This window comes from Antechinus flavipes, chromosome 6, assembly GCF_016432865.1.
Source record: "Antechinus flavipes isolate AdamAnt ecotype Samford, QLD, Australia chromosome 6, AdamAnt_v2, whole genome shotgun sequence".
Classification (NCBI taxonomy): domain Eukaryota; kingdom Metazoa; phylum Chordata; class Mammalia; order Dasyuromorphia; family Dasyuridae; genus Antechinus; species Antechinus flavipes.
Window position 1 is genome coordinate 135,444,720 of NC_067403.1, and position 26,917 is coordinate 135,471,636.

Sequence of the window (26,917 nt, forward strand, 5' to 3'; positions counted from 1 at the left end):
CCAGACTGTCATTTCCTTCTTCAGCTCATTTTACAGATGAGGAAACTGAGGCAAACAGGGTTAAGTGACTTGTCCAGGGTCACACAACTGGCTGCTAAGTGTTTAAGCCTAGATTTGAATGTAGGAAGACAAGTCTTCCACCAGGCCTCGAAATCTACTGATCACCAAGCAACCTAAAAGCAGAAGAAAAGCACATGTGAATTTTGTCTCCCACAGAAGATACTTAATGAAGTGACAGGCACTTTCACTCTGCAAGACTGATGTCCATATTTTTCTCTTCCTGAGTTTTTGGGCTTATGTGGGTTATTTTTCCCATGACCCAATAACTCTAAACTTAAAGCAACTAAATTGGGTTCAAATTTTACTTGTGAAGTTTATCCAAGTGTGATCTTCAGTGAGTTATTGATCATAGGAGTGTAACTTTAAAGCTGAAAGGGATCTTGGAGCCATTGTTAGTGTCCAACTCTCAACTTAGACCTAGAAAATTTAAAAAAAAAAAAAAAAAAAAAAACTTGCATAAGTTGGAAGTAGGATTTGAACCAGAGTCCTCTGACTCCAGTGTTCCACAAACAAATATGGAAGTTGGCCTCCAAGGTTCTTTGGAGGACCTTGACTCAGAACTATGACTCATAAATCCCTAAATCTTCACAAGGCTTTGTTAACCTGACCTCTTTCTTTGGAAATAGTGCAGAGTATTGAGCTTGAAAAATATTACCCATTCACATAGCCTATGGTTTTCTTTTTTTGCTTCAGAGAAGTCAAAATTTTTACAGAAGTGATGTTTCAAAAAGAAGAAGAAGAAAAAGAAGTATTAAAATGGGGGTTTTCAGCAACAGCTTGTCAGACATGCCCAAGGCCTGACTGGAGGGGTGATAGGCATATAAATTCAAGGACTCTTTTCTCACCATTTGATTGAGGGACATACAATTGTTTATATGATGAAAACATACAGGAAGTTCTTCATACCACTGAAATATCTTTTAACACAAAACTACAATTTTTTATATTGTCTGGTTTTGGGTTTTTTTTTTTTAATCAGAAAAAAATGGATCTGAATCAGTCCCTGTTCGGGCGCCAAGATGTGGTGAGCTTTTTCTTCTAGCCCGGTTAGCTTAGAGGCCTAGCTCTCTGCTTGGTTCCAAGAGCTCTCTCCAAATGTCTTTAAATCCAAAGGTCTGGTCCTTCAGCCTCTGCCTCTGCTGTCTTCAGCCTCCAGCCAGCTCCAACTCTTCATGTCATTCCGGTGAAATCTCGACTTGTAGCGTCTTCCTCTCAGAAGAACTCTCCGACTGGCCCATTGGCCTATTTATGCTCCTTCCAGAGAGAGGGATTATGGGTAGTTCTACTTAGTACCTTGTTTCAGGTTCTGCCCAAAACATCTTCTTGGAAGATTAGATCAACTCTAATTACTTAGCAGTTAGTAAGGATTCCAACACTTATTCCCATCACTTTAATTTCTGCAGCCATATCAGTGATGAGATTACACATTCATGCTGCATAAAACTGATGAATGCTACAATATAGTTCTAAGTCATATTTTCCATCAAGATCAATGGACCTTTTTATCTCAAGGAGCATGTGAAGTGTGGGTTTGGTTTTTTGGGGTTGTTTTTTTTTTTCATCAAGTTCAAATTTCCAGCCAATGGATAGCCGCTGTGTGTGATACACAGTTTGTGTCTCAAAAAGGCCTCTTTGACTCATTCTCTTCCTCCTGTCAGAGTTCTATCTTCAACCTTTTAAATCCTCCCATTTAAAAAATAGCAACAAAAACTCTTTTTTTTCTAAGTTGTCAGAGAAATTGAAATGGAATATAAACTTTAGCAACCTATCCTTTTTAGGTATCAATTTTTTGGATAAACAAGTTATAAAACATATGAACACACACACATTGTTTTGACCATCTCAAACAGAGTTTGTTAAAAAAGAGTTTACATTTTCTATTCACATGTAGATTATTTTTCAACTACATTTGTGCCTACATTGTCTTAAACAGATTGAAGGGTTTTAAAAATATTATTCCATTATAACTTTTTCTCTCCTTAACACCTTATTAAAAATGGCATTCTATTTTTAGCCTATGGGTAAAGTTGCCTCTGTCCAGGGATAAGTGGCTAATGAAGACTTTGAGATAAATTTTTTTGAGTTCAAATAAATGATAGTATTGTTTTCATTGCTTCAAGCTATAAATGTAATATTTCATCTCTTTATTCATATTCAGGCCTAATTATGGGTCTGCAATAGAAAAATGAAAATTTATATTTAAATTCTGCTTAATTCATTATAGTTAAATCTGAGACTAGAGAGAGTGAAATCTCTTGAGACTGAATTTTTTTTCTTTGAAATTCAAAGTTCCTTGTTTTATTCTCAATAGTCTTCTCAACAAGTAGAATACTGTATTGAAATAGAACCCTTAGATCCAACCCAACTCTATAATCATTTATTTCCTCTGCTAAATACAAGACTCTGTCTTGGATCCTGGTGAGATAGAGAAAACGAAAAAATAGCTCCTGTTCTCAGGTAACTTCTAGACTTCTAGAATATGATATGAAAATACAGAATATATGTGTATACAGAATATTGCATATAATTTGTATTTCTAGTGCTCTTTCTTTTAAAACAATTATATACATCTGTCTATTATATATACAAATGGTTACTATAAGAGAGAATGAGAACAACCAGGATGACACAGTAGAAATAGTGAACTTGAACTTGGAGTCTAGACATCTGCATGTCTTATATTTACTAGTTTTGTGAGAATGGCTAAGCCTTCTCAGAGATTCAATTTCCTCATCTGTTAAAACAAATAGAGGAAATTATAGCCTTCTAAAGTTCCTTTCAGCTATCTTCTTTCTTATTATCCTGTGAACCAGGGAGACAGAGAAGGAAGTGAATTGGGAAGAATTTCCTAGAGAAAATTACACATGAGGTGAACTTTGAGGGCTGGCAAGGGATTCTAAGAGGTGGAGGTGAAATGAAAATGCATTAAAGATAACTGTACAAAAGCCTGAAAGTATTAGGTGGAATTCCAAGTTTGAATAACATAAGGATTATTTGGCTGGAGTGTACAATATGCAAAAGAAAATAATATGGGGGCAGCTAGATGGCATAGTAGATAGAGCACTAGCCAAAAGGAGAAAATTCCAAGCCTGGAGGACTGTGTTGAGAGACGGGATAATTTGTGCGAGAAACAGTGAGAAAGCCAGTGTCACTAAATCAAAGAATATAAGGTGGAGGGAGTAAGGTATAAGATTCCTGGAAAGGCAAGAAGGCTTTTAAATGTTGTGAAAAGCTTTAAAAACCATATTCCATGTTTAATCTAGGCAGTATTTGAGAGAACATGAAAACACAATAATAATAGGAAGGATAATAGACAACAAATAGAAAAGATTTGTCATGAATTCTATCACAAACTCTTTTCTCCCTTAATGATCTTGGAACTAGCATCAGCCTCTGACGTGGGATTACATGAGATACTTGAAAAAATCAAAATGAACATAGCTTCATTCAGGTCAAAGGATATACAGATGAGAACTATCTTAAAAACATCACAATTTTGATAGGATTTATTGAAAGATTGATTCTCAGGATATCTGAAAAAGGAGAGAACACTAAATGATTGGTGGAGGGTGGAGATGGAGAAGGAATTATACTCAACTATACAGTCTATGCAATTGAAAAAAAAATGTGATTGAGAGAATATCCATAACTTCTGATCCATAATGCCTTTTGTCCCATATCTATAAAGTCTTTATGAAAATAGCCTTTGCACACATCAGTGACATTCTTGACAAAGATATAAGAGAACAATGTAAGTTTTTGCGAATTATATTCTATAACAGGTCACAAAGAAAGCAAAGACAAAGACATGTTAAGTACTGGACTAATCATTTGGATACAAAAGGAAATTGAGACAGTTTTAAGGAGCTTATTGTCTAATTGGTGAAAAGCCCTTGTTTATGGTCATGATAATTGGAAAAACGAAGTAGTAGTTAGATTTTGGCAGGGCATAGAGTCCCCAACTTAGAGGTTAATAAGTTCAAGAGTTAAAGAAGACTGGGGCTCAGGACTACCATTTTACAGACTGTTTGTAGATATCCAGTTGAATGAAAGATCCTGCTGGATGTGTGTGTGTGTGTGTGTGTGTGTGTGTGTGTGTGTGTGTGTTTTGTTGTTCTGTTATTTCAGTCATGTCCAGATTTTTCTGATCCCATTTGGGGTTGCCTTGGCAAAGATACTGAAGTGGTTTGACATTTCCTTCTATAATTTATTATACTGATGAGGAAACTAAAGCAACAGCGTTAAGTGACATGCCCAGGGCTACAAACTACTAAGTATCTGAGGCCAAATTTAGACTTAGGAAGATGAGTTTTCTGATTCCAATCCCTGGTCCTATTCTGTGCTATATAAGTGCTCTGATTGTTACCCTTTGTTGTATTGTATTATTTATTTTCTTCATTCCCAAAGACATTTTAATCTCATAAAAGCTGAAATTTTGTGATTCCAAGTGTAAGGCACCCTCTGTTCTAGGCAAATGCTTAAGATTATGAATTTCAGAGAAAGGACTGACCTGAATAGATAGAGACACTTTCTTCATTTGGGAGTTTGCTATACCAATAAAATCACAGGTTTAATCCCTGCCCCTATAATTAAACATTAATCATCAAAATCACCTTATTGAATCTTTAGTTCTTTATATGCACAAGGGATTGAACTAGCATCACCCTTAAAGTTCCTTCCAGCTCTAAAATTTTATGATTTTATGAACTCAGGGTTTCCTGGGAATTAACAATCAATTAGGGAAATAGTTAACTTTCAAAAAACTCACCATTTTTTGAGATAAGGCAAAGTGAAACCAGGGCAAAGTGAAAAACCAAAGCCCTATGTTCACAGTTTTAAAAGAGGGTTTTGCATTGGTATGTGTGTTTAATTAAACTCCACAACTATTGAGAAAAAGACAAAAGTGAAAGAGTCCTTGCACTCAAGGAGTTTACTTTCTGGTTAATGGGAAGTGGAAAGTATGCCCTGTGTGGGCAATTAAGCACAGTACTAGGAAAACTGAAGAAGGAAAAGGTACTGATATGGGAAGATTTTATAAAAGAATTGGCTCTTTCAATCAAATCTTGAAGGAAGAGAATGAATATGAAAGGTAGAAATGAGGAAAGAATAAATTTCAGGCATGGGTATCATTTAGCATGGGCAAATAATATGTTAGTTGGGAGATGAAGCATAAGAATTCTGGGAAATATTGGCATCCCAGTTTGTCTGCAACATAATTTACAAGGGGGAGTAGTATACAAAAAGGCTAGAAAGAATTAGTAGAAACAAGATTATGGAGAGTCTTGAAGTTCTTTCTGGGACCCTAGGGAACCATGCAAATTTTTTGAATTGGGAATGAGGGAGAGGTTGGTGGTAATGTGTTTGGACCCACGCTTCAGGGAGATTATTTTTGTAGCTATGGGGTGAAGGTATGGGTGAGAGGAAAGGCTAGAATCAGGAAATGATTTAAAATGTTACTACAAGAGCTTAAACAAAACTCACAGACTTTCTGAGTGGAAAAGAGATAGTTTGCAGAAATATTATAGAGATTGATGGAAAGATAATTTATATATGCTGTCAATATTTAATACCATTGTTTGTTTTTTAAACAATCTTTTGGTTGTAGCTGCTACTTTTGAGCATATTTCATATTGAATGACCATTTAAAAAACTGAAACAGAGCAAATGTTAGATTGTTTTTTGTAAAGTAATAGTAAAATATTATGAAAATTATTCCAGATTTATCAGAGTGAGTTAACATTGTTGTTTCTTTTCCCCTCCACCCATACCTGACTTTATGCAAGTTAATCTATTTCTCTTTCCCTCTTTTCACTCCGAGGACACTCTGACTCTATAATAGTAGAAGGTGGCTGAAAAATCTCCTGTTGGCTTTATTCTTTACAAGTGCTCTCTCCTCAATAAACTTATAATTCTTATTATCTCATTTTGAAAATTGGGGTAGATGAGGCAGAGAGAAATTAAATAAGTTCCCTTAAGTCAAGTGGTTAGAAAATGTAGAATCAGGACTTGCAATCTCTCAGTGATTAATAACAATTAATAATATAACTACCTTCAAAATTAGTCCTATTCTACCATTGTCATCCCCATCTCAGGGCTATAAGTACTGTTTACCAGAGGGATGCAAGACTAGATATGTCTTTAAGGCTGCCTTGTCCTTAATTTCGCCAGTTTAGAACCCAAATTGGCCTCTAAGAAGAATTAAGTACCTTTCTTATCCTACATTTTCTCTGACCCAGTTCAAATCTTGAAAACCCTGATCTCCAAGTGAAACTACAGCTAAGCATATTTTCAGGCAAAAAGAGTTGAGCAAGGATTGATTGTCAGGTGGAAAGAGCAATGAAAACTTGATTGATCAAGGCCATACATCTACCAAACAGTAGAGCTAAGATTTGAACTGAAAGTCATTTGACTCTAAATCTTGTGCTCTGTCCACTAATATACCATATTGCCTTATTTTATAGATGGAGAAGTGGAAGCTTTGGAAAGTGAAGCACCTTATCTAGGATCTCACAGCTAGTTAATGATAAGGCACGGATCTTCAAGGGGTTTCAAGGGAGTATGGTAGAGAGTTTATCCTGCTTGTAACTAGAAGGCACAACTGGAACAGCTAAATGATGCAATAGATAGAGCTAGAAATCAAGTAGGCTTATCTTCAGCAGTTCAAATCCAGCCTCAAATGATGTATGACCCTGAACAAGTCACATTACCAGTTTATTTCAGTTTCCTCATCTGTAAAATTAGCTGGAGAAGGAAATGGCAAACCACTCCAGTACCTTTGCCAAGAAAACCCCAAATGGTGTCAGAAAGAGTCAAACATGACTGAAATGACTGAAGATCAACAATAAGATGTCACAGCTAGAAGATATGATAGAAATCTCAGAAAAACAGATTTAGGTTTGAGGTAAGAAGAAAATTCTGATTATTAAAAATATGTGAAAATGAGATGGGCTGACCCTTACAAAGATGTTCCCTCTTACTTAAGGTCTTAAATTATAGACTGTATGATCATTTATTAGGCAGGCTGTGGAGAAGAATCTTTGTCAGAAGGCACCCTTGGAGGTCCCTTCTCCATCTGAGAGTCTATGGGATTTTCCATACCATAGTGAAGTCTCCAGAAAACTTGAATATAAAAGCAGGTTAAGGACTGTTACAAAAGGATGAAAGAAATGAACTAGAGGTAGAATCTGAAGACAGAGAGGCAACTAGAACAGGCAGACAATCAAAGGATTTCACCCTCGACAAAGGAAAGTCTAACCCTGAGTCCCTCATCGATTCTCATAGGAATTAGAATCCAGGAGTGGAATGATCCCCGCCATACATTGGTGGCTATCCCTGCCATATGATGGCATGAAAGAGAAAAAGGACAACAATGTCCATTAGGAAGTGGTCCCATCCATGGTTTCTTCAGAGAAGGAAACACTATCCCACTTCACAATATTTGGGGACAAAATACTGTTAGCCATGTGCTAGGTACAACTCTGCCTCCTAACTCTATGGACACCTAGAATCTATGCTAGATGTATCTAATTTTGGACTCGTGCCTTCTATTAAGACTGCAGATGGGCAAAAAATTGATCTCTTTTACAGCATAGTTTCTATGCCCCAAGTGAGCATCTTATCTAGTTATGGTTGTGAGGATCAGTGCCAAGACAAGTTTGGGATCAGTGGAGTACCATTGACCCTCCTGGTCTTATACTCATAGAAAGAGAGTTTTTAGTGATGGGTTTTTGGCCCTGACAACTACATTCCCATTAAAGAATTCTCCCTCACCCCTCCCCAACCAATTAGCACAGAGTCATCAGCCTAAGCCTTGTTATGAATTAGGTCAAACATAAAAGACATTTTTAAATGGCCCAGTAAGAATTTTAATAACAAATTAAAATATTTCCATCCTCATTACTTGTCCTGTCTGGTACACATTTCACTCTACTATATTCAATATACACCATTGCTACCCCATCATTGTCAGTATAACACAAATATGTTTGAAGATTAATAGTAGTTTTTCAAAGTAGCTCCCACTTTTAACATTTCAAAGCTTATCAAATGCTATATTTCTAAGAGTCCTGTGAGGTTAGATAGTACAAAAACTATTGTCTCCATTTTACAGGTGAGGAAACTAAGACTCAGAGAAATCTTATGATTTGTTTGGTCACACAACTGTACTCATGCATCAGTGTCTAAATTTGAGCCCACAGCTTCCAATCCCAAATCTGGCCCTCTTTTTACTGTACAGTAAGACTTCAAGGTTTATACTTATTTTGAAGTATGTCGATCTTCATTTTTTTCTTTCTTCTCTTTCCCCAGACTTGAAGAAAGTGTCAAAATCTTGGCTTAAATAATAATAACTAGCACTTATGTAGTACTTAATTTCTAAGTACTATTTGGTCCTCTCAACAAATCCTGTGAGATAGTCACTATTATTATCCCTATTGGTCAGATGAGGAAATTGAGTTATATATATGTATGTATAAAAAATAAGAATTGGAGGCAAGATTTGTGACTCCAAGCCTATTGCTCTATCCACTGTACTACCTGGCTGCTTCTTAGTAAATGCTGTTCTCTTCATTTTACAAATGAGAAAACTGAGTCTGAGAACAGTTAACTGCTTTGTCCAGTATCACACAGCTAGTGAGACTGTCTTTGAACATAAGCCTTCTTGGCTCCAAGTCTAAGTCCAGAGTTAAGAGAGCATTTACCTCTCTGTCACCCTCTCCCTGTCAGATCATAGACTCTGTAGTCATATCACACAAAATGATTGCACTCTGGAGTTCATGCCTGACTGCCTGCTTGTTCTCACTTACCTTTGCCTCTGTTTCTGGCTTGAACTTTTATGCTTTTGGCTTATTTTCAGGTGGGCGTCTCTCTGCTTAGATGCCTTTGCCCTCACTTTCCAACTCATGTACTCTTATTGGGATTTCTTGACCCTATGCCATATATTTTCCATTCTCAATGATAATGGAACCATGCAATAGAGTACATTAGTTCAGCAATGGGTTGGCATTTTTATGCTATTGAAAGTAACCATTCCTTTGTGAAGGTACTTCTCTTAGAAGATTTTAGGTCCAAGAATCAGTATCAAGCAAAAGGCGTTTATTAGAAGATTTCTGAATCGAATTGTTATTTCATTCTTTGATGCCATAGGTAAACACCTCAAGCAAATTTCAATGGTAACTTTACTCTGTGCCTTCTATAGTGATTATATAGTGTATTGTGACTCAAGCAACCTTATCCATTCAGGGAAATAGTTTAAATTTCTTTACTGACTTTTTTCCCAAAGAGAAGATACAAATCTATACAACAGCAAGAATTCTTCATCCCCCAAAGGCAAAAGAACTTGAGCAAATCTTTTAGTAATCCTTTAAACTCATTGAAGTTCATCTACAGTCACCTACTGTAAAGAGAAAGAGGTTGTCTTCAGGGAGTCATATATCAAGCTGTAAAATGGAGAAATTTCCTGAGATCTAACCTCTGGGCCTCTCTCCTATTCAGCCTGGGTACTAGGAACTTCTGGGTACTGAAATACCGACAAGTATCCAGGAAAAAATACAAACCTAGTATTCCTTTTTGTGAAAATATATTTATAAATAATTAATTTTTTCAAATGATTATACTATGCCTTTTCATTTGTTCTATTTGTACCATTGATCATTTAATAGAAGGGACAGGAGGCAAAAAGTTCATTACTCATGTTTTTAGTCTCTTTTTATTATTATCCAGTGAATACCTTATTTTAAGGAGAAGTTTAAATTCAGGTCTGTATTAAGCTTGAGGCAGGGAATTCATCAGAAAGCTATCTTGCTGATGGCTTGAACTGTTGAATTTAAGTTAATTAAAAGAAGATCACAGACTAGGGCATTCTAGAATATACGAGAGAAAGGACTCTAGAAGACACTTTTTTCTAGGATTTTCCTTTTCTTTTTGAGAAAGATTGTCAGTAAAAATAAGAAAATTAAAGGGTTTCCTGCACCATGGTATTTAGAAATTGATTCAGTGACGTGTATCTGGAGAACTCAAACTGTACCTCAGCAAAACTCATTCCAGTTATTCAGAATAAATTTTGAATTTTATATAGATGACCCTCCCTCTTCCCAAATCAATGATGAAGAAAATATAGATGTTTAGAAAGAGAACTTCTTTATTCATGTGAATAGGGCTATGTCTTTGCTCACATTTTCATTATGTATTTGTGAGCTATAGGGAAACATAGCTCTCTTTAATCTTGGTGTGTTTTTATCTTACCATACAACATCTTTTTTTTTTTTTTTTGGCACTATGTAAATGCATTAGAGAAGTCTTTGGAAAGGTCATTATATCTCTCTTCTTCTTTCTGTGTCTCTCACATGACCTTTGCCACTGAAACATTCATTTCAATATTCATTTCAAAGGCTTTCAATTCTCATTTGACTCATTAGTGACGGTAAACTGAAGGAGAAAAAATAGTTACTTTCTCTCATGAAGAATTACTGTACTCCACTCCTATTATTGACTGCCTTAACTTTCAACTAACCAATTTCAACTTTTAAATGAAATGAAAGCCCAAATAAAATGTATTATATAGAATAGGAGCTTTATAAAGATTTTATTGAATTGAATTCTGCTTTCTTTGAGATTCTTAATTATATCCTGTTTTAGAACAAGATCTGCAGCTGCTGGAGCAGCATCATTTTCCCTCAAGAAAGGAAAAAAAAAACAATCTAACTCTATACAATCTCTAAGAAGAGTTAGTGGGAGGGAATTCAGCTGTTTGGCAAGAGAGATGGATTGATAGAAATGAGTGGGGTTTTTTTGTTTTATTTTTAAGTAACCTGAACTGATAGGCATGTTGAAACAGTTATATGTAATCATTAGTCTTGAGACCATTTATTAGTATTTGTAAAAACCAATTCATTCATTATAAAACTATATTAAGGTTATTTTAAAATGTGTTTTATAATTTATAGTTATATAATTAAGAAACAGTGTATATAATCTGCATTATATATATATATTTGTGCATATATGTACACACATGTATAATACATGTATGAGTATAATTGTATATACGTCACAAAGAGGTGCAAATATGTATATGTGTATTTTAAACCTAAATCACATATTAATTTCCTTAAGGCATATGTTTTTTACAGTTATACATTAACGGAAAAAGGTTTAAGTTTCATAGCAATGAGAAAACTGTTAGTTTCTTTTCTTTTTTTAATGTTTTAAGTAGCTTTTACTCAGTACAGAACAGAGGACACATTTTACATACAGTACAGGCAAAAAACCAATTTAATATATAACTTCTCAAAGCAGTAACAAGACACCAAATCTACAACTGTGAACTTCAGTGTTCAGAGATATTTCAAACTGTTCGTTTCTTAACCATAGTTTCAATCCTACTATTACTAGTGGTGACTGAGTAGCCAAAATTTTCTCTGTAATTGTTTCTTAGTTTTCAGCTCTGGACTTCTGATGGATTCCCCTTAAATGCATAACTAGTTGTATCTTATTCAGCCAAGTCCATAAAAGATAATTTAAATATTAATTTTCTTATTCTTTTGAAAAATATACACATATTCAGCAGCAACAAACTGCTGATCCACTCACTCATCTTTTTAAAATCAGGTAGGTGTTAGGACTACATAATCGAGGAAATATCTTTTCATAGTATCCAAACATCATTTTAGACGCTAAAGATCACTTTTCCTTCATGTCAAAATGTCACACATTCTGGAGCTCTTTGAAATATATTAAATTGAAAGAGTTAAACTGAAAATAAGTGAAGCCAGTTGTTTTGATCACTGTAATTGTTCTATAAACTATTCTGTGCTATTCTATTAAATAGAACAATTCTAGTCAATCTAAATTCTATTTTTATTCAAAAACATGAAAACACATTCACTTCCAAACAAATTAAGAAGGAAAAGGTCCTACTTTAGCCCCATCCATCTAGGTTAACTAATAGTCTTCCCTAGCTACTACGTGAGCTTCTTCTTTATCAACCCAGATCACTGATTCTATCATTATGGGGACCTTGGAGAGTTCTTCCTCTCTTCTGAGAACAAGTGTGGCATAGTGGATAAAGGGCCAGAACTAGAGTCACAAAGACCCAAATTCTAGGTATGTTATCACCTCTCTGGCTTTCAGTTTCTTAAAGCAAGGTATTGAACTCAACTTCTAAAGTACCTTCAGTTCTAAATCTAAGATCCTATAAGTTGGTAAGTATTTTAGAGCTATATCTCTTCACTACTGTGCATCTTCCATGTCTCATCTTCCCAAGAATGTGGGTTTGGCCCAGGAAAAGTAATGGACCTATTTGGACTCAAAACCCATACAACGCCTTCTCTTTTCCCTGTAGCTTTGGCTTGTTCAATCCTTATCCATTTTTCAAGGCCTCCTCAAATACCACCTCTTCTGAAAAAGAATTCTTGATTCCATACCAAAAAGGAGAGTGGGGAAGGTTGTGTCCTTCCCTGCCAAAAATAAATTAGGAAGTAACCTCTTGCTCTTCTTACCTCCCATAGAATTTACACCTAGTAAAGTATTTTGTAGTCTTTGTTGTTTGGTCATTTTAGTTATGTCCAACTCTTCATGACCCCATATGTGGTTTCTTTGGCAAAGATACTGGAGTGGTCTGCCATTTCCTTCTCCATCTCATTTTAAAGATGAGGAAACTGAGGCAAATACAGTTAAGCGACTTGTCCAGGGTCTAGATTTGGACTGGACTAGATTTGACTAGAACACAACGCTGTACATAAGAGACACAATTTTATGCTCTTTTTTTTCTGGTCTACACTATATAGGGAAATGTCCATTTTATTCACGTTAAGTTCAATTTTTTAAAAAATCGAATGAAATAAAATATTGGAGAAGATGACCTGAAAGGAACCTTTGAGTTTCAGATCTATGATTCTTCTCCTGAATCATTTCTTTCTTATAGTCCATGGTCTAGGTCCTCTTTATTCCTTTACAAATACTGAGTTTCAATTATGTAATTCTCAACTCTGGTTTTGTAAGTGACTACAGTTGCTCCATTATCTCAAGAGATATTCTACATTTCTAGATATTAAGATTCATTTTGATGAAAAGAAAATGGCAACAACTAATAAAAGAAGTCACAAACCCTGTAATACTTATAGCATAGTGGAAGTTAAGTTAGAGGAACAAAGATTGTTAAGAAATCACATAAATAATGTGGTATTTTGACTTAAAACAAATTAGCCATTGATGTTCACAATCTCCATTGTCCCCCATTGTTTCTCTGCTTCTGCCATTTGCTCATTCAATCATTCCTTACCCTTCTTAACCATTTCTTTCATCTTTTTGACTTCCTTTCTCTGCTACTCTACCTTCTATAATATCATGAAGGTATCCTTTATACTCTCAGTAATTAATGAATGGTAAGATTCTAAAACTCTTGAGAGTTCCCTTTGTTAAACACACAAGACCTAGAAAAGAAAACCTTGGAAGGCTGCATATAATTTTATGACTTGGGAGTTATACTTAACTTTATTTTTTTTCTAATTATTTTTATTAAAGCTTTTTGTTTACAAAACATATGCATGGATATTTTTTTCAACATTGACTTTTGCAAAACTTTTTGTTCCATATTTTCCCCTCCTTCCCTTCACCTCCTCCAATACATATTAAATATGTAAAAATACATGTTAAATCCTATATATATATATATATATATATATATATATATATACATGTGTGTATATATATATATGCATGTATACACACACACACATATTTATACAGTTATCTTGCTGCATAAAAAATATCAGATCAAGAAGGAAGAAAAAGAAAAACTGAGAAAGAAAACCAAATGCAAACAAATAACAACAGAGAAAGTGAGAATACTATGTTCTACACTCTCTTCCCATGGTTCTCTCTCTGGGTATAGATGGCTCTCTTCAGCACTGAACAAGTGTTAACTAGTTTGCGTCATCTTATTGGAGAAGAACATCACATCCATCAGAACTGATCATCGTATAGTCTTTTTGTTGCCATATATAATGATCTCCTAGTTCTGCTCATTTCACTTAGTGTCAGTTCATGTAGGTCTCTCCAAGTCTCTCTGAAATCATCCTGCTGGTCATTTCTTACAAAACAATAATATTCCATAACATTCATATACCATAATTTATTTAGCCATTCTCCAATTGATGAGCATCCACTCAGTTTCCAGTTTCTTGCCACTATAAAGAGGGCTGCCACAAACATTTTTACACATGCATGTCCCTTTCCCTCCTTTAAGATCTCTTTGGGATATAATCCCAGTAGAACACTGCTAGATCAAAGGATATGCACAGTTTGATAACTTTTTGAGCATAGTTCCAAACTGTTAAGGACCATGTGTAAGTGAAGGTGCAGGTCAATTCTTCAAGAGCCTCCCAAATGAATCATAACACTTGAAGGAGTTGCAAACCAGCCTTTACTTATGTAGATGTTCCTTATAGATTTGTAGGCAAGAGGGAAGAGGAGAGAGATCAGAGAATGCAACTGCCTCTCAGTCTCCTTGCATCATCATCAACATCCTCTCATATAAAGAGATCCATTCTACAAGTCTGAGTTAGACCTCCAGCAGCCACTGGCAGGTGACTCCCATATCACACCAAACTGCTCTCTAGAATGGTTGGATCCATTCACAGGTCCACCAACAATTTATCAGTTTCACAGTTTTCCCACATCCCCTCCAACATTTGTCATTATCTTTTTCCTGTCATTTTAGCCAATCTGAGAGGTGTGTAGTGGTATCTGAGAGTTGTCTTAATTTGCATTTCTCTGATCAATAGTGATTTGGAGCAACTTTTCATGTGACTATGAGCAACTTTTCATGTGACTACAAATAGTTTCAGTTTCTTCATCTGAAAATTGTTCTTATCCTTTGACCATTTATCATTTGGAGAATGACTTGAACTATTATAAATTTGAGTCAATTCTCTACATATTTTAGAAATGAGGCCTTTATCAGAACCTTTGGATGTAAAAATATTTTCTCAGTTTATTGCTTCGTTTCTAATGTTATCTGCATTAGTTTTGATTGTACAAAAATTTTTTAACTTAATATAATTGAAATTATCTACTTTGTGATCAATAATGATCTTTAGTTCTTCTTTGGTCACAAATTACTTCCTCTTCCACAAATCTGAGAAATAAATTATCCTATGTTCTTCTAATTTGTTTATAATATCATTCTTCATATCTAGCTCATGAATCTATTTTGACCTTATATTGGAATAAGGTGTGGGTCTATGCTTAGTTTCTGCCATACTAATTTCCAATTTTCCCAGCAGTTTTTGTCAAATAGTGAATTCTTATCCCCAAAGCTGGGGTCTGTGGATTTGTCAAATACTAAATTGCTATAGTCATGAACTATTTTGTTCTGTGAACCTAACCTATTCCACTGATCAACTTCTCTATTTCTCAGCCAATGTAGTTTTGATTACACTGCTTTATAATATAGTTTTAGATCTGGTACTAGGCCACTTTCATTTGCTTTTTTCTTCATTAATTCCTTTGAAATTCTTGATCTTTTGTTCTTCCAGATGAATTTTGTTGTTTTTTTTTTCTAGGTCAGTAAAATAGTTTCTTGGGAGCTTGACTGGTATAGCAGTAAATAAATAGATTACTTTAGGTAGTATTGTCATCTTTATTATATTTGCTCAACCTATCCAAAAAAACTTGATTTTTTTCTAATTGCTTACATCTGACTTTATTTATGTGGAAAATGTTTTGTAGTTTTGCCTATATAGTACCTGACTTTCCCTTGGCAGATAGATTCCCAAATATCTTATACTATCCACAGTTATTTTCAATGGAATTTCTCTTTGTATCTCTTGCTGTTGGGTTTTGTTAGTGATGCATAAGAATGCTGATGATTTACATGGATTTATTTTGTATCCTGAAACTTTGATAAAGTTGTGGATTACTTCTAATAATTTTTAGTTGATTCTGTAGGATTCTCTAAGTATACCATCATATCATCTGCAAAGAGTGATAATTTGCTTTCCTCATTAAACTACTCTAATTCCTTTAATCTCTTTTTTTCTCTTATTGCCAAAGTTAGCATTTCTAATACAATATTGAATAGTAATAGTGATAATGGACAATTTTGCTTTACTCCTGATCTTATTGGGAATGGTTCCAGTTTATTCCCATTACATATGATGCTTGCTGATGGTTTTAAATAGATACTTCTGAATGTTTTAAGGAAAAGTCCTTTTATTCCTATACTCTCTAGTGTTTTTCATGGGAATGGGTGTTGGATTTTATCAAATGCTTTTTCTGCATCTATTGAGATAATCATATGGTTTTTGTTAATTTGGTTATTGATATAGTCAATCATGCTAATAGTTTTCCTAATATTGAACCAGCCCTGCATTCCTAGGATAAATCCTACTTGATCTTGCTGTATTATCCTGGGCATAATTTTCTGTAATCTCTTTGCTAATATTTTATTTAAGATTTTTGCATCAATATTAATTAGGGAGATTGGTCTATAATTTTCCTTCTCTGTTTTCATCCTACCTGGTTTAGGTATCAATACTATATCTTTATTATAAAAAAATTTGGTAAGAGTCCTTCATTCCCTATTTTTTCAAATAATTTATATAGTATTGGAGTTAATTGTTCTTTAAATGTTTGGTAGAATTCACATGTAAATCCATCTGGTCCTGAGGATTTTTTCTTAGGGAGTTGATTAATAACTTGTTGTATTTCTTTTTGTAAAATAGTGACTATTTAACCAATTTATTTGTTCCTCTGTTAATCTGGGCAACCTATATTTTTGAAGATATTCATCCATTTCATTTAAGTTATCAAATTTATTGGCATAAAGTTGGGCAAAGTAACTCCTAATTATTGCTCTAATTTCCTCTTCATTGGTGGAAAGTTCTCCCTTTTTATTTTTGAGACTAATAATTTGATTTTCCTCTTTCCTTTTTCTAATCAAATTAACTAAAGGTGTATCTATTTTGTTGGTTTTTTCATAAAACCAACTCTTTGTTTTATTTATTAATTCAATAGTTTTTTTTTAACTTTCAATTTTATTGATCTCTCCTTTTATTTTTAGAATTTCAAGTTTGGTATTTGATTGGGCAGTTTTAATTTGTTCTTTTTCTAGACTCATTCTAATCCTAATTCTCCTTATTTTCTTGGATGTTAGTGTCAGGAAGACAGTAGAGAAATTACAATTTCTCCTCTTTATTCATTTCTCTCTGAACTGCAATCCTTGTCAACTCTCATTATGTATAAGCAATCCTGAAGTCATATCCTCTAGTTAGAAAAGAAAAAGAGGAAAACATATAAGAATCACCCTGAGAGCTTTCTCGTGTGAGCAGGATTAATCCCATGGATAATTAGAGTGATAACATTTGGAATATCATACGCATCTTTTTAAAAAAAAGTGTAGTTGACAATCCCAGTAACAAGAAGGAAGAAACATTAGTTAGCTCTCTCTTATCCTGAGGTTTTGTCTTCATTATCATATTGTGAGTTTTTCTCTTTATTCTCAGAAGACAATTTATATAAGAAGCTTTCATTTATACTAAACTGGCAATGATTCTCAATTTTCATTTTGGCTTTTATTATTCTTAGATATTCAGAAGGAAATTGTTGAGAAATGGCATAATCAATTTAATTCAGCCAATTTCACTCCATTTTCACTAATTGAACAGGAATTATGATGTCCTAATTATGGGACAGAATGTTTTATATATCACAGTAACTGGATGGAAAAGGAGAAAGAGCACTGGCCTTGGGGTCAGAAACACCTGAATTTGAATCTTGCCTAGATACTTGCTAGTTGTATGACTCTGGGAAAGTTATTTAATCTGGTTGTGTGCATCAGTTACTTCATCTGTAAAAATGGAGATAATAAAAGCATTTAATAGATTTGTTAAATTAAGTGAGATAATATGTGACTTCCTTTTCAAATCTCATATATAGCTAAAATGGTTTGGTTTTCTTATTATTGTTAAAAGGGAAGGTTCAATCTGGGATGAAGGGGAGCAATGACCAGAAATGACCAAAAACAAAAACTACCTTGGCCAAATTTTTCTTTACAGCAAAGCACAGTTAGAAAATATTGGTATAAGAAAGAAACTCCTGAGCATGCTGCAGTAGGGATTTAGGCTTTTCCATCTTGATAACAATTAATTTTCATTGATATAGTACTTAAAAGTTTGCAGTGCTCTTGATGTCCATCATCTCATTTAATCTTCAGAAGAATTCTGAGGGTCGTGATAATAACAAGTATTGCTAGCATTTATGTAACACTTTAAGGTTAGCAAGGTATTCTATAAATATTATTTCATTTGACCCTCACAACTTCACTGAGAGGTAAGTCACATTATTATCTCCATTTTACAGATAAGGAAACTGTAAATTACTTGTCTGGGGTCATTTAATTAGGAAATGTTTGAGGCTAGGTTTGAACTCAGATCATCCTGACTCCAAACTCAGCACTGTGCCTATACATGGGGTAATTAAGAAGTTAATGTTACCTTTTACAGAAATAGAGAAGTTAGGAAAAGGAGATGGTTTGAGGGGAAAGATAATGAATTTAGTTTGACCATTGTGAAACTACGTTAATTAAGCATCCCTGAGAATAGATATTTGAAATGATATTGATTCAATAGTTTTCTTCAGTGATGCAAAAACAATCTTATCCATTCCTGCTCATCCATGTACAACTTTGGCATATGTCATCCCCAAAATTTACCTTCTTTGATTTCTCTTAATATCATAAGAGTACCCCTGGCAATAAATCATAGCTATTTACCTGTCATCGCTTTGTCTTGCTACATGTCCAACTTATCTTTTATTCCTGTTTATTATTCCTTGATAGCATCCTGTACTTCTATTCTATCACTTTCCTGGTTGATTAACATGTCGCAGCCTATTTTCTCCTCTCTGTCAACATGCGTTTTCCACTAGGATAATTATTTTGAGACAATTTGGAGACAATAGCGTTCCATTTCTTGTCATCATATAACAACACCAATAAAATATTAGTCTTGAAAAGATGAACCTTTTCTTTCAGAGGAAGTTGGAATCAATAAAGAAATTTTTCATTTTCCCAAAAACAATTTTCGCTGTTCTTCTTTTCAGCACTGAGCCCAGTTCCTTGTCCACTTATGCCTGTTTCAGACATACATACTGTTGGATTCCTGCAGTGCATGTAGCATGATATAATCAGAAAATATCTGAAGTACCTCACCATAAATAGGAAATCCCTCCTTGACTAGAACAGTACTCTAGGTCTTCTCCATCACAAATTTTGGCAAACATACATCTTCCTGTTTTATTTTTCAATTGAAATTAGAGTGTTATTGAACAGTTATTTCTCTTGTTCCATTGGAAGATACCTTATTATAAAAGAACCTTTAAAGGATGCATTTGTCCTGCCAAATCAAATATTTTTTCATAACCTAAAAGTAACAAACACATTGAGATCTTATATTTTGTACTTTTTTTCAGGCAATTTGAGATAGTAAAAATTTAGCCTATTTTTGAATATTTCTTGTTCATAATTCTCATTGTTGTTGGCAGACAAGTCTCATGACTTCATGGACAATATAATGCCAGTACTGCTCATGGGATTTTCTCAGCAAAAATACTAGGTAGTTTGCCATTCACTTCTTCAGTGGATTAAGGCAAACATAAATTAAGTGTCTTCTCCAGGGTCACACAGATTATACGTGAATAAGGCTGGATTTGAACTCAGGTCTTCTTGACATCTATATCTATTAAGCTTCCTAGCTGCCTTCATTTAAAGTTATATACTCATTAAAGATTTCCTCACTTCATATATAGAAGATTCTTATGAAAATGTTGTATGTATGGGAGAATAGCTATATATCAGTAGTTACAGGTATTTTCTTAGTTATCTTATTTAGTCTTCATAATAGACATATTCTTGGTAATTTCTCTAAGCTTGTTTATACATCTGCAAAATGAGAATAACACCTGTTAAGCAGGATTGTAACGAAGAGCAAACAATACTACTTATGTCTAGTCATTATAAAGTACTGTGTAAGGGGCAGCTAGATGGCACAGTGGATAGTGGACCAGCCCTGAAGTCAGAAGGAACTGAGTTCAAATCTGACCTTAGACACTTAACTCTTCCTAGCTGTGTGACTCTGGGCAAGTCACTTAACCCCAATTGCCTCAGCAAAAAATAAAAAAATAAAGTACTCTGTAATACCAGCCATTACTTTTATTACACAATGAGTCCTAAGCCTCAGATACAGCATTCCTGGAATTTCCACTGTCTGCTTGTTAAGTTCTTCTACCTTGTAATGTTCTCAATGTGTAATAACAAAAATAAGTTCTAAATTTTAATAATGGATGATTTGTATATGTCTAGTAGGAGTCTATTCTGATAGTGACAGCAGTGATACCTGAATTCTAGAGTAGAGAATATCACAAGTTAGAAAAAATTTCTTGGCACATAAGCATTTTTAAAGTTATTACTATGCTAGACACTCTGAATACAAAGACGAAAACAGGTCCTGCCCTCAAGGAGCTCATATTCAAAAGGGGGAGTCAGCATAAAAATAACTTTACAAACAACATGTATAGGGAAGATTGTAGGTGATTCTCATAGAAAAGGCTATATGCTTTAAGGGGGACCAGAACAGGATTCTTGGAAAAGAACTTAAGTTTTCAAACTTGAAGGATGACAGGGAAACCAAGAGGCAAAGATGAAAAAGGAGATATCAAGTAAGACAGCAAAAATTCATGGAATTGGGATATGGAGTGTCTTGTTCTCTTGTGCAGGGAGCAGCAGCAAGAAAACCCACGTCTAGAGATTACAGAATACATAAAGGGGAGTAAGGTATAAGAAGACTGAAAATGTAAGTAGTGACCAGATTAAAAGCCAAACAGAAAATTTTCTACTTGATCCTAGAGGTATTAGGGAAGTGTGGCTTGGTCATAACTGTGCTTTAGAAAGATCAATTTGAAAGATAGAGGCTTGATGATAGTAGGTAAAAAGAGGCACAATTTGGAGTACCTTCAGAAAGATTTCAAACAATAAATATTCTTTCAAATTCTGTTTGATGGAAGAATTCAGCAGGTCCTCTTGGTACTGGAAATTAAATCTGCTCTTCATTGTTAGACTGCTTGTGAAGCTCAAATTCAGGGAAGTGAGGGGAACATGGTATTAAATTACATGCTTTCTATTTCATGAGTACTAGACTTTTAAAGAGTTTAATAAAAAGTTAAATGCCACCATAACGATTGAGACCAGATGGAATTTCCCATCTCAATAAGTTGGTGGAGTGTTAAAATTCCCCTGGATTCAGTTATTAATAGGATAACTATTGGCAAAATGCACAACCAATTGAAAAGGACTTGAAACCTTTATTCACAGCCAGAGTCTGCACTTTGGGTTTTAATGGAAATCTGTAGATGTACAGAATGGACAATAGTGACCTTTGCCAGCAGGTATCCCCAGCCCAACCCCTGAATTACCCTACTAAACCAGCAGGTAGTCTCAGAGAGATAGGGGACTTAAGCTTTTTTGGCCTTTGCCAGAATAACACCTATTTTCTTAACAACTTGTACCCCTAATTGTGCTATGTTATTTCTTAAAATAATGCTTTGGGACATTAGAGTGACTTTTAGATGGAGTGGCACCTAAGACACTGGCATTCATTGAAATTTGAATAATAGCCACATAATCCTCACAGAATTGTTATTGCTAAACATGATGCTTTCATCTATGATAGAGGTGATAGAGTAGATAGAGCATGGGATTGGAGTCAGGAAGACCTGAATTCAAATCCAGCATCAGAGACTTCCTAACTCTGTGACCTTGGACAAGTCACTTAACCTGCTTGCTTTCATTTCCCCAATTATAAAATGAGAATAACAGTAGCACTCACCTTGCAAAGTTATTGTGATGATCAAATGAGATAATATATGTAAAAAGTGCTTAGCATGTTACCTGGAATATAAAAGACATTATATAAATGTTTGTTCCTTTTTTGTATCTGTAAGAGACCTAGATGGGAACCAGAAAAGATTCTGTAAATGTTCTTCAGGGACCTTGAAAGAACAGTTAGGTTTGAGTTATAGTTACTTCAAGAGACTATTTCAAGTCCAGAGATCACACAAACCATAAATAGAACCAGAATGTCAACACCTATCTTTTTTTTTGTAGATCCCTACCTTAATTTGAAATAGAAATTCTTCCAAATAGTTAGCATTTTAGTCTCATTGTTTATTGTCTTGATGGAGATTCTCACTATTTTGCAGTACTTACTTTCTCTGAAATCTAAATCACAAGTTCACAGGCTCCATGAATAGAGCACTAGGCCTGGAGACAGGAAGACCTGTCACATTTGATACTGATTAGCTATGTGATTCTAGGAAAGTCATTCAACTCGGCTTGCCTCATTTTTCTCTGTAAAACCAAGGTCCTGCATCTGCCTTGCAACATCGTTGTAAGGATCAAATGAGGTGATATTTTTAAAGTGTTTAGCAAACCTAAAGGCCCTTTGTAAATGCTGTCTGTCATATTTTAATGGCTCATAGAAGGCACTTAGTAAATGCTTATTGACTGCAGAGCGAACATAATCCAAAGTTGTGATCACTGGTAGCTGAATATTTGAATCTTTCTGGATACAAAGGTGTTGCTGTGTGGGTAGTCTCTCCAAGCTCCTCACTTACTGTTTCAGATCTCCCATGAGTCATTTCTCTAGGCCCAAGGTGAGAATTTTGGTTCATACAAAGTTAAAACTAGTGAATGAGGAGCATTGCAAGAATGGAAAGAAAGAAGGAAAGGGGACAGAGAGGCAAAGTAGGAGCAGGAATCTGCGATGCTTGAGAACTGTCAGCCAATCAACAAAGAACATTACATATCTTAAAATATTTTTTTAGGATTGTTGCTTGAAAAATTTGGATATTTAATAATAAACTTCACAGAAATCAAACTTATTTGGACTCTTCCATTTTATGAATGAGGGGAAATGAAAATAATTTCATCCTTTCTCCATTTTTTAGAGTTGTGAGGGGTTTTTTCTTCAGTAATCACTTGAAAAGTAAAAGTAAAATATGAAAAGTAAAATATTCTAGTAGTAATGCCAGTGTCTTCCTCGCTGTATGTATGTATATATGTATGTATATTTGTCAAATGACATTACAGTGATCTTTTTGTTAAAATAACTATTAATCTCAGGGTAAGTCCACACATTTAGAATCTGATTGTACTTAATTAGGATGTGTTAAATATCTGAAATGTAGGCTAGAATCCACTTTATTCAGTTTATAAAAAAGGCAAAGATGGAAGCCAGGAGGTGAGAAAGAACCCTTAGAATTTTGCTCACACACATTATTGAGATTTCATATTGCTTTTATTATTTGGCCACAAAAATGGACATAATCCTTGTTGGCTTCAACACACCTACTAGTGCTGCTTTTTCTCTTCATTTTGCAAAATATAAGACAAGGCCAGAGCTTAAATTAAAATCCTCGGGTTCTTATCTCTTTCCCACAGGAAAGCAAATCTGTGTTGAAAACCGTAAAATTAAGAGCAGAGCAAGGATAGCATAATTTAGTGAAAATTCATGGCACCCGATTCTGAGCTATATGACTGGAGGGAGAGGTCAGACATTAAGAAGATACTGCCTGCTATTGCAAGTTCCTTAAAGGTAGTGCTCTGAAAACAAGAAAAACATGCCATACACTCACATACACATACACACACACACACACACACACACACACACACACACACACATGCACACGCGCGCACACACACAATATGTGTATTTATACATACACATACTATGTATAAATATATTTGTGTATATATGTTATATATATATAATTTTATTGTTTTTCTTTTCTGTCTTGGTTTTATAGCTACTCTATGATATCACGACTCACTATATTACAATATTTTTTTTTCCCCTGAACTTAAACTCTGGGCAGAATTTATTGTTCTCTGAAATTCACTTGAAACATAATCCATTTTGCATCAGCATTTGGGTACCAAGATCAGTGTAGGTTTCCATTTTAATAAGGTTTTTCTCATATGAATGCCCCATTTCCACAGTCCTTAATTCCTGGTGTTTAATAGCTCATTCTGTGTATTTGGTGAACTGTATCATTAGCACTTGAAAAACACTGAAACATTTTTTTAACCTCTTCTGCATATAAATAGCTATGCTGAGGTGTATGGAGAATTATGGGATGGCTTTGATAATGGTGCTGCCTTTAATATATGCCAAGGGCATAACTATTGGAGTCCTGCTATTAGAGAAGAGCTGATAATTGTAAAATAGGAGGGAAGAGGTACTATGCAAATTGTATTATTGTCTCAAAAACATTCTCTCTCTCTCTCTCTCTCTTTCTCTCTCTCTCTCTCTCTTTCTTTTTCTTTCTCTCTCTCTCCCCCCTCTCTTTTTTATTTTCTTCTCTCTCTCTCTCTCCCTCTCTCTTTTTTATTTTTTCTCTCTCTCTCTCTCTCCCTCTCTCTTTTTTATTTTCTCTCTCTCTCTCTCTCTCTCTCTCTCTCTCTCTCTCTTCTCTCTCTCCCCCCTGTCTCTCTGTCTCTGTCTCTGAATCTCTGTCTGTCTGTCTGTTTCTCTCACACACATACACATACACACACATACACACACATACACATACACACACACACACACACACACACACACACCACACACACACACACACACACACACACACACACACACACACACGGGATTTTACTCTTCCCTACTCACCCTTCTTGGGTGGAGGTTGTAATGATAGGGTGTAAAAGAGAATTAAGTGTTACTAGGATAATTGCCCCTATTTTTCCTCAGGGTATTCATGCATGTTTCATCCACATCACCTCTTAACATTACACCTAATTTGTAGAAAGCATCAAATGAGAAATTATCATGTGTTATGGGTGCAGCTACTGCAACACAGACATAAACATGCTTCAGAGGCATGATTATTAAGTATGCATCCCTATGTACAAACAGTACGCACTGGGCAAATTTTTCCTTCTGCCAGAGGAAAGAAACTTCACACCTAATTTAGTTTTAGAGTAAGCCACTCTAGACTAATTGTAGGGAAGGCCAGTCTGAACTAGCAAAAAAGTCTGAATTAAGGAATATTTTGAATAAATAAAGTTTTATTACTTTCAAGTTCACACATTTACTCAAGAAGGATTACTAGCTCAGGATCTCACCCTGACTATTTTAATAAATAAAACTCACTTTTAATCAGTAATCTTATTTGCATATAATATTTTATGTGCTAAACTTTTAACAACCAATTTATTCCTCTATGTCTCTGCAAACTTCTATGTGGTTACTATATATAAAAAAAAGAAAGGATAAGCAGAATTATCAAAATCCAGAATATTGGAACCTAAATGAAGATGTTTACTTATTTCTAAAAAGATATTCTGCTACCTAGTTTGAAGCTTCCAAATTAGGTTGGTAGTTTTTCAAATATTTTCCCAAAAGAAGAAAGTTAATGGAATTATAGCAAATAAAAATGTGGTCACATGTAGGTTTCAAATATAATTTGACTTGATAGAGACACCCATATACGGCCTTTTCTTTATGGTATACCGAACCAGGGAAGGAAGTGAAAGAATAGCAAGATTGATTTCGTTAAAAGAACTCTAAAGTTTTTGTTTTCTTTAAGAGATGATGTTATTATGATTTTAAACATTACAAAGCACTATATAGTTTTGAATGAATAAGAGTATGGACTTAACTAAGTTTTTGTCTAATAAAAACTCTATTAATTGTTATATTATCAGTCATTAGCATTTTATTATATATTCAATAATTAAAATTTTATATATTATATAGGTTTTAAGTTTTTTTTTTTTTATCATACACTCAGCTACTGCAATATCCACTCTCAACTGAAGTATTTCAAGGGTAAAATGTAAGAATTCAAGCACTACTTTAGAATATGTGAAATAATAGCAAGAAAACAATACAGGACTTGACATGTAGGATATCTTTAAAATGATTCTGATGTTTGAAAAAGTGTCTTATACTGTACTTAAGAGGCCTTAGTAGCTCTGTTGAACAAATATACTGTCAGAGATTAAAGCAGGTCATCCAATGACTTTAGCTGCTACAGCAATAGATGGATTGTTGTTTTTAGTACATCAAGTCAGAGGGGAGAAAACGATGGCAGGAATATTAACAGTTGTTACTGTTGTTACTTTGCAGTCCAATAAAGTGCCCGTGGTGCAGCCATCCCATGCAGTCCACCCTCTCACTCCACTCATCACTTACAGCGATGAGCACTTTTCACCAGGATCGCATCCTTCCCATATCCCATCAGACGTCAACTCCAAACAAGGTGAGAATTATCTCCTTCTGAATTTCATTCCCCATAAGCTGGAGCATGGAGCAGAGCAGTTTCTTGATGGTTTCTAAGCTTCTATGTGTCTGGCAAGCTCCCTACAGTGTATTAGTCATATTGATACAGCATTCCAGGTACCTGCATCAGGATTATCTTGCAAATGATTTTGCTGCACCCCAAAGTGATACAGAATGATGGATGATTGACACAGGGCCAGAGCTATTTAATTGATGAGAGAGAAACCATTTAAGAGAAAGGGGGCGGAGGGAATGAGGCAGAGGGAGGGAGAAAGAAAAAACATAACTTTGAGCTATTGTTTTTATTTTTTATTTTTCATGTGGAGAAAGATAAGGAAAGCAGAGGATAAACATTTTAAGCATCATTTAGTTTCTTAAACATTTTAAGAAATGACTACCCAGATTTAATCCTTAGCACACTCTATTGTATTTGCATATCTCAGCATAAACTATGTCTAAATTGAAACAAGAAGAATCCGAAGAAGATTTTTAATAGTAATTTGATTTTTTTAACT

The 26,917-nt window shown here is 34.6% G+C and overlaps 1 protein-coding gene across 7 annotated transcripts in view; it reads left to right on the top strand.

The window, feature by feature from the left end:
* Positions 1-26,917, top strand: part of LEF1 (lymphoid enhancer binding factor 1) — a 157,516-nt gene that overhangs the window by 73,109 nt on the left and 57,490 nt on the right. For all 7 annotated transcript variants that reach the window (XM_051964410.1, XM_051964415.1, XM_051964411.1 and 4 more), the window contains exon 4: positions 26,250-26,382. In XM_051964410.1, the coding sequence (XP_051820370.1) occupies positions 26,250-26,382 (133 nt within the window). The remainder of the gene's footprint in view (positions 1-26,249; positions 26,383-26,917) is intronic.